Below are 9773 nucleotides of genomic sequence, written 5' to 3' on the forward strand. Positions count from 1 at the left end.
ACCTCGCTCTGTTCAAGTTTGTATAATTGAGCTATATCTTTTGGTTAAAAAAAATAGAACATATTAAATTTCTTCTATTAGTATGTACTTTAACTTCCATAGACACTCTCGTAGCTTTTCCAATAGCTGATACATAAATCCATTATGGATTCAAGAAATAAATTCATTTAATTTTACATTCCTATTTTCTTCTATGAATATTTATAAAATACATTATCTGAATAGTGCTTAACTAGTTTTTTTCAGTCACCAATTCAGTATTCAATCCTGAATTCAAGTTCAAGGGGTATAAGGTTACAGGAATGAAACTAGAGCTAAGGGTATAAGGTTCATCCAGAGTAATGGCACCTTGGATGAAACCTATGAACCATACATAAACAAAGCCAAGAATTCAAGTTCAAGGGGTGATGTCATTTTGGCAACAGGTGTATTAGGTAGTCCCCAACTTATGATGCTAAGTGGCAATTACATAAAAGGCAATTACATTTTTGCATTAAATCCAATTGAAACAATTGATATTCTCCAAAAAGACACTATTTATCAAATATTTAGCATAGATTCAAAGGTGATCCTAATAACCAAAATTCCTAATTTCAAAAAAAAAAACTCACTATTTATCAAATATTTAGCAATTTTTAAAATTAAGATTGAAGTTTCCGGATCAACTTGATCCGTAAACTACTCGAAGATAGTTTACGGATCAACTTGATCCATAAACTTCAAAACATCCCTACTCCGACAACAATGGTGGAAACATGGTTACGACGCTTACCTCGACGGTGGACGGTGACGAAGCTCCCTCGACGGTGGATGGTGGCGTTGCTCTTCATGGAAACCTCCTCAATGCACCTCGCAACCTCTTCACGACAACAATGGTTGGTGGCTGAAGAAGAAGAAGAACCTTTCCCGACAATGGTGACAAATGGAGACGCCGGTGAGGTGAGCAAGAACAATACAAAAATGGCTGAGGTGAGGAAGAAGAAGGAAACGGTCTTAGGAAGAAGAGAGGAAAACGCTGTGAGGAAGAAGAAACCGAAACACAACACGAGAGACAGAGTAGCGGGAGAGAGAGAGTCTCGCGTTTTTTTAAAATAATTAAGCCAGGGACATTACGGGCTTTTCACCTCAATTGTTGAGTGCACCTACAAAAATGCTGGATGCACCTAGCAACACTCTGCTGATTATTGTTTCAAAATTGGCTTGAACTCTTAGCAAGAGAGACCAATTACATTTTTCTTAGCAAGTCAGGAAATTGACAACTTACCTTAAATCACAAAGTGATTAAGAATTGTATTAAAGTCAAGTATTACATGTTGTCGTCTCTTTTAATAAAACTTTAAACTGTAATCAGTAAGAAGAGAGACAATTCCTTTTACTAGACTTACCCTCACATAATAATCACATTTAAAAATAAATTTCCCAAATTTTGTTTCAATGAAATTAAAATTATAAATCATTCCACTCGAACTTCGAAAGTTTTTGGTAAATTACTTTAGCAAATTATCTAGTTAAACTTAAAATTAGAACATTTAAAAATTCATTATTTACTTTTTCCATTCTTTCTTTCCAATGTTAATCTCAAACCTGTTATATTCTTTCTTTCCAATGTTAATCTCAAACCTGTTATATTCTTTCTTTCCGCTTCATGGCATTAAGTAAACTCATGACACTTGTGCTACAATTAAATTAGGACTTCAACTACATATAAACTGCTGAATGTTTAAAGCCTAAGCAGATGAATTACTAAAATCCAAATCTTTAGACAGTAATTTGCTAGAAATTTCTAGTTAAAATAGACATCAGGTAATTTGCAACCGTATGCACAAGTCCCTTTTGACCTTTCTCTTTTAAAGAGGACTTGTGAACATAGCAACTTTTTATTTTTTTAATAAAGATTAACCAAGTTACCGACAAGATTATGAATCCAGGTATTTCTAAAAACTCTACACTAAACTACAATTTGCCATGTTTTATCATCTTCAGTGCTTCTGAATAACCCTGAGCTTTGCACTTCTACTTCGCCGGTTTAATTTTTCTTCTTCTCCTGATGGCGTGATTGGTCTTTTAGTGAGAATTGTTCCATTTGATCCATATATTACTTGCTTTATCCATGCTTCTTTTTCTTTGATTTCATCACTAGTCTTCCTCAAATCACTGTTGAGGCTCTCCCTTTCTTCCACATCTTTGCTCCCTTTGATTATGTTAAGAAATGTCTGTTTCACAATTCTGTCCTCTAGACTATGAAAAGATATGACAGCAAGCCTACCCCCAGGTGCAAGGCAATCAAAACAATAATAGAGAGAATCCTCAAGTGTCTTCAGTTCATCATTAACAGCGATTCTCAGAGCTTGAAACACCCGGGTTGCCGTCTTTATCCAACCTTGCCGTCCACCTATTAGTATTACAATGTAATTCAAATTTGTATGACTTTAATTACAGTTCACACTAATAAAAAAATTTGAAAGCAGAATGCAAAAGCATGTTATAAATTCTCTTCGAAAGTAGGCATACATGAAGATCAGGAATGGTATTGTAGAGAACATAACAGAAACATATGTGATAATCAATTAATGGCATGAATGAGAACTGATGCTTATAGTCAAAAGAGAAAACAGAGCTACAAAAGAAAACGGGAGAAGGAACTACCTCTCATTGGAGGAGCCACGCGCCGAATAAGATCGAGCAAGTCACTAGTCGAATGCAATCCACCATGTAATCGGGCATTGACAATTTTCTTTTGCAGAGTTCGCCAATTACTTTCTTCCCCGTACTCCCTTAGGATACGGCCCACTTCAGAATCTGGCCAGGAATTTAATATGTCTTCTGCTTTAAGACTTGCCTGTCACAGGCCTGTGCATCAGTTCAATAGGAAAGAAAATTTATGTATTACTCTGCAACAAATGGGCAAACGGATATCATTATACAAGAAACTTGTTTGCTTTAATTTACAAAAACAACAAAAGTATTCATTTTTTTTAGGGTTAATACAACAAAAGTATTATAGTTTGTTGTAAAAGAGGAAATTGACACATTTTGTTAACAAGAAAGATTGAAGAAAGCCATCAAAGAAGTTTCCAGCATTGTTTAGATGGATGCACAAGCCAGGCCATATATCTATGAAGGGGTTATAGAAATAAATTTGACTCCTTTAACGAAAGAGATTCACTTTAGAGAGAAAAATGTAGACTTGTATTGTTGATTAGAAAAACAAGAGAATGAACTTTAACAACCCCCTGACTTGGTATATATATGTACATGTATTTTGTTACAATACCATTGATTTCCAATCAATGGTTATAACTCCACACTTTCCCTCTAAAATGCGTCCCTGTTTAGAGAAGCCAAACCATTTAGAAATAGAATTTTATGTCTTGGATTTAACCATACTAACCAAGCAAAGAGTTAAGAGACTACAAAGAAAATCATCCGACAATGTTAAACGACATTTATCTTGTGCCATCCCAGCAGGTCAGCAACAACATTATACGTAATCTAAAAAGGTAAAAACAATCAATAGTTTCCTTGCCACCATATTTATTGACCACATTCTTCCTCAAATGACCATAAATTTCAGAGATCCAAAATGCCTGAAACTATACCTGAGGATCCATCCGCATATCAAGTGGTCCATCACCAAGCACACTGAATCCTCTCACAGGATCATCTACCTAAACCAAAAAAAAAACAAAAAAAAATAAAATAAGTGCTCTTAATCACGACTTTGTCAAAGATTCAAAATACTCAACCACAAATTCTAGTGCCACTAGATACAATCATATCATAGTTTTAAATTAGGGTCCGTATTAGAGATATTAGCGTATGTAGAATTATTTATCCTAACCAAATTTTTGAGGATTGGCTACCTCTCTAACTGTCTGATACAACTGTAACTAAATGCTGTCGGCAGTCAATGAATATAAAAATCTGTACCTCTCATTTCTCTTTCATTGAACCACTTAGAATTCATAAGAATAAATAGTGTATGCGTTGATTGCGCAAATGGTTTTCACATTGTGATCTAATCACAAACTACCATGGTTTGAACAATGTCATTTAATCACAAACTATAATGTATAATAAAATCAATTTTATGTACTTAACTTTTATATTAGTTTTCTCATCTAACTTCTCCAAATGTCTATATGTATAAGTTGATTTTAGCTTACAAGAAAAGTTCAATTCAATTTCCTTTGTATTTCCTTCTCTTATAAGTGCTTACAGAGAAGTTAAATGAATCATAAGTTAAAATTAGCTTATGCATAAAGCTAATTTGTAGAAGATCTTTCATATTAGCTTCTCCAAAAACTTATTTTTAACTAATGCATATGCCGATTTCAGGTTATGGAGAAGCTTATTTCACTTTTCTTTCCTGTTGTCTCTTCCAATTGTTTTCCCCTACAAGTGCTTATGGAGAAGATTATCCAAACACGCCACAAGTAAATGAAGGGTATACATATAAAGTTTCGGAACGAACCTGCATAGAGGAAATCCCCAAGTCCATTAAGATGCCGTCAACCCCCAACTTTAGCTCATCAAATTCTCTAAGCACAGACTTGACGTCTCTAAAATTCCTCAAAACGGTAATCGCTTTGACACCACCGTTCAAAACGGCATCAAGACGAGGCTGGGCAATGTCGTGTGCGACAGAGTCCACGTCCATCCCCACGAAATACTTCAACTCTTGATGCCCCTTGATCACCTGTTTCATTCCATTCCTCAATCCCTTCAATAACATACTTAAAATTCCAAAATTTGAAAGGTAAATGACCATTTTGGTAATACGTAAATGGATATGGCATTTCGATGACACACTTTTTACACATTCAGGAAGACTAAAGAAGAATAAGAATACTAACGGCGGTGGAGTGGCCTGCGGCGCCGAGAGTGCAATCGACGAAGGAGGTTAAGAAAGTAGAGGAGAACACGTCCAAGACTTCGCCCAGCATCACAGGAACGTGAGAGAACTTGGTGTCGGTGTCAGTGTCGTTTATGTTGCAACGCTCGATTATTGCGTCGTGGTTGAACTGTTTGTCGGAACGGGTTCTGCGCTTCTCCTTCGCCAACGCTGCTTTGGCGTTTTCCTTTTTCTTCTTGTTCTGATGTTTTGTGCAGGTTGTGGCGGTTGAACGAGAAAGCAGAAAGGCGTTGCAAATGGGTTTGGAGGATAGGGATAGTAGTAATGAGGATGTTGTTATCCTGGAAAGCAGCGCCATTTCTGGGATCTGGGGACGAACCTAACCCAAACAGTGCCACTATCTGGGTTTACTCATCCCGGAACTTGCTTGCTTCAAACCTAAACTAACGGTGGTGGTGGTTTATCGTCTTAACAAACGGGAATATCTTATTTTTCATTTTTTTTCTTCTAGCATCTGCTATATTCATTTTCTTTTATTTTTAAGTATATTTCCCTTTTATTTTAATTTAATTTTTTTACTAATATTAATAATCTTTATACGCAAAATATCCTTATATGCTGTTTAATCATTATTCGAGAAAGTTGTTACCGGAATGTGACTTTAATTTTTTTAGTTATAGAAAGTAATTTTCAAAATGTAAAAATGAAACATCATTCCGGAAATTATTTTCCGAAATACAATAATAAGGTTTTGAAAACTACTTTTTTAGATTTTGTATTTTGGAAAGTGTTTTTTAGGATGTAAAATGTAAAAAATTTATTCCAGAAATTATTTTATAGAATTTTAAAAAAATTCAAATAGTCACTACATCGATTTTAATTTTCTTTCTCTCACAACTTTATTTTTTTAATTATGCATAAATCACAAAAAAGAAGCACAATTTATCGTTTTTGGGAGCTTGGGAGGATGAAAAATCCTAATGTTCGGCAAAAAAAACAAGCATGAAAGCTTAAAACAAGATATTAAATCATAGGTCATATAGGAAGTGAAAGAAAGAAGGAGTGTTAAAGAAAGAATAAGGTTTGAAAAAAAAAGGACATTTAAATCATAACCAAATTAAAATAAGAAAGGAAAGTGTACTTAAAAAGAAAAATGAAAATGAATATAAGATTTGTCTTTTACTAAAACAATTTTATCTTTTAAGCTTAAATGTGTTTTAAAAGTGGGGACGTGTAAACTAAAATTAAGATTTTTTAAAATGAAGGACGGAATATTTTAATTAAAAAATAAGGAATTATATTTTAAAAAATAGGGAGACAATTAACCTTATATTTGTTATATACATGCAGGAAAGGATTTAGGAATGTATCAAAGAGGAAGTTGGAATTTTATTTTTGCACAATAATTTAAATATCTAATTTTTATAAATAATTATATAATAAATAATGAGATTTATAAAAATCTTTCTAATTATTTTTATGTGTAAAAATAGAAATAGATTCACTACTAGAAAGAAAATAAACAAATATTAATTCAATACCATATTTTTCTTATTGATTTTTCCTTATAAATATTATTTATTTATTTTTATTTAATATTTTTCTCATGCATATACCTAAATTCGTCCCTGCATACATTATGTATAAATCTTATATATTTTTGTCATAATAATATTATACATATTTTATGTAATAGATTAAATGTTATAATAATTATTATACTATATAATATAATTATATTTTATTATGTCATATAGAGAGAGAACAAGAGTAAGAGAGTTTAACCTATTTTGTTGATTCTAATTCAGTTCCTTCCTCAAGATAAGAAATATACTAAAGAATGTTTATTTTACAAACTATTTCTTTAATCCTGTGAATTTATTTTCTTAGATTATGATATGGGAATGTTATTCTTGAATATTTTTAAAAATATGTGTTATATCTTGCAATAATATTTTATTATCTCATAACAAACGTGGGAATAAATTTTTCCAATCCTATAATCCCGAGAAAAATAAATAGTCTGTGGACTAAATGTTCCCTAAAGTAACATGATAGGTATTAATACTACCAAAATTTAATGTCAACAACAAGATAAGCAACACGACCATGTTATCATATTATATCTTAACCCACCAATTAAACAATCCCTTAGTTATTAATCCTTACATATACATTATTAATTGTATATGCACACACACCCAAGTGATAAAATATAAAAAATTATTATTTATTTATTAGATTTAATTTGATTCCTTCTAATTAGGGAATATTATAGTTAGTTTCCTTTAGCAAAGATTTCATCTTATAAAAATATGTTAAATATTTTAATAAAATAATAAAAAATAATTTCTCAAATTATCTTTCGTTTATGTAAATAAATAAAGAAAAATGTTAATATCCACCTTAGTTGGTGTGCATTAACATTCAACATAAAAAAATTTGGACTAGAAAACCATAAATTCTTTTGTTTTTCAAAATTTAATTTAAAGACATTACACTGTACTTTATCCTTTAACTTAAAAAAAAAACAAATCACATATTTTATAGGAGAGAAATGTGAAAACAAAGATAAGAGAGAGAAAAAAAATATTTTTATTTTATTTTTTAAAATAAATTTTAGAAAACAAAAAAACAAATGAGTTTTAGTCCAAAATTTTGTGTTAAATGTTAATACACACCAATTAGGATGGATATTAATATTTCTCGTAAATAAATAAAATATGTTACTAATTAAATGAGAAATTTTATAAATATAATTTACATGTATTTTTAATATATTTTACAAGATTATTATTTCTTATAAAATTATAGGAATTATTATAAATATATCTTATATATATTTTTAGTATATTTTATATTATTATGTTTGGTTAGTTGTTCAACAAAAGAAAGTATACTCACTCACAAGACATCATTTTTACTTTTTAGTATTTTTTTGTTGGTCCAGATAATATGCTTCACAATTCTTTTTGAACCGAGTAGGACCACTATCACTATGGTCTATGGGCGGAAAAACTCTCTCGCTGAGCATTAAATGCAATTACATGCCTAGGACTCTAAGTCAAGACATCGGTTAAGTTAAAACAATTTTATGTTAGGTGATTCACACATTCAATAATAAAAATATTTACTTAGGACATATCATTCTTAGTATTTGTTTTGTCTAGATCACAAGTATCTTTCACTTGAAATAATCTTATTTGAGTCGGATAAGATCAATCACTATTAACGATAAAATTCTCCCTTCAATCTAGTTAAGCTAAAAAAAATCTACATCAATTTATTCATACATTCAACAAGAAAAAATATATTTACTCAAAAGATATCTTTTTAGTATATTAATCATTTTAATTAATAATATGTTTTTAATTAATATATTTCTTGTAAAGAGGAATCTCATAAATTTTAATTAATAATACAAGATACATTAAAAAATAAAATATTTTTATAAAATTTCTGATTTAATCAGTTGGTCAAATATTATATTTCATTTACATAAACAAAAGATAACAAGATATTATTCTTTTATTCTATAAATATTTAACATATTTTTGTGAAATTAAATATTTATTAAAGAAAACTAATTGTATCATTTCCTTATTAGAAGGAATCAAATTAAATACGATAAATAATATAATATAATATTTTTTTTCTTCATATTTTATTACTTGTCTATTATCTATTCACTATTGGTTGGGTGCATATACAAAAGTATCTCCATCTGCTTACAAACATAAAATAAGGTGAATTCTAACGTGGACTTTGCGCAAATTGGCTCTCGGTGGATCACTTGAAGAATGGTTACTGTAGGCTGTAGCGGCGAAAAAATAAGTGTTAAATTTGTGTTAAATGTACATTGACATCTTTGACCCTCATTAAAGTATGATATTGTTAATGTATTATCAATTTAATGGGAAATTTGAATTTTTTAAATATGACTTTTTGAAAAAACCAGCAAGTATTGTTGGATGCAGATGTCAAGAATAAATGTTACTTCTTAAGTTACAAAATAAGTATCATCCTAAATTATTTATTTGATAAATAAATGAGTAAATTTTTTATAAAAAGAGTAGTATTAAATAAATGGGCATATAGAGAGAGAACAAGAGTAAGAGAGTTTAACCTATTTTGTTGATTCTAACTTAGTAACCAGCTTTTTGGTAGGTATACATCGGGTGGTGGTACATATGGATTGTGGGTCTCATATCATACATCTTTTATATATATATATATATATATATATATATATATATATATATATATATATATATATATATATATATATATATATATATATATAAAAAAGATGTATGATATGAGAATAATTATTAAATATGAAAATGAGAACGTCTAAAATCAACTATTAGCTTAAAATGAAAGATAAAAACATCTTAAATTCAAATTAAAAATTCATTTAATCATAAAATTTATCAAATAAAAAAATCAAATAACTTAAATTTAATTTGTATCAAGATCATCACCATAATTATCACTGTCGTCGTCGTCGTTACCACCACCATCATTATGATCATCGTCATGACTACCGCCATTGCTACCAATATGACCGTTGTTGTCATCGCCGCCACTAGCAGTGGTGACAACAACAATAGCGACCTTGTTGGTGACAATAATAGTGGTTATGACATTAGTCACGATGATGATAGTGACAATAACGATTAGAATAGTGATGTTCGTGATAGCAACAGTGATTGATATGGTGGTGGGTGTGGTCATGGTGATGATAGTTTTAAGATATTTTAGGATGTCATAAATTAAATCTTTAAGATATTGATTTTATGTTTGGTAAATCTTACAAAGATTTTGTGATTAAACGAGATTTTAATTTGAATTTAAAATGTTTTAATTTTTACTTTTCATTTTAATCTAACGGTTGAGATTAATCATTTTTATTATA

At 30.1% G+C, this 9773-nt stretch overlaps 1 protein-coding gene across 1 annotated transcript; it reads right to left on the bottom strand.

Moving 5' to 3' along the window:
• Positions 1 to 1676: 1676 nt before the first annotated feature.
• Positions 1677 to 5341, bottom strand: LOC114383052 (ribosomal RNA small subunit methyltransferase H-like). The gene is made up of 5 exons (XM_028342643.1): positions 4857 to 5341; positions 4475 to 4699; positions 3600 to 3668; positions 2647 to 2839; positions 1677 to 2392 (listed from the first exon to the last, which is right to left on the bottom strand). Exons 1-5 carry the CDS (start codon positions 5211 to 5213, stop codon positions 1980 to 1982), a joined length of 1257 nt encoding a protein of 418 aa, XP_028198444.1. The 5' UTR covers positions 5214 to 5341; the 3' UTR covers positions 1677 to 1979.
• Positions 5342 to 9773: the final 4432 nt, after the last annotated feature.

This window comes from Glycine soja, chromosome 14 (genome assembly GCF_004193775.1).
Source record: "Glycine soja cultivar W05 chromosome 14, ASM419377v2, whole genome shotgun sequence".
Taxonomy (NCBI): Eukaryota; Viridiplantae; Streptophyta; class Magnoliopsida; order Fabales; family Fabaceae; genus Glycine; species Glycine soja.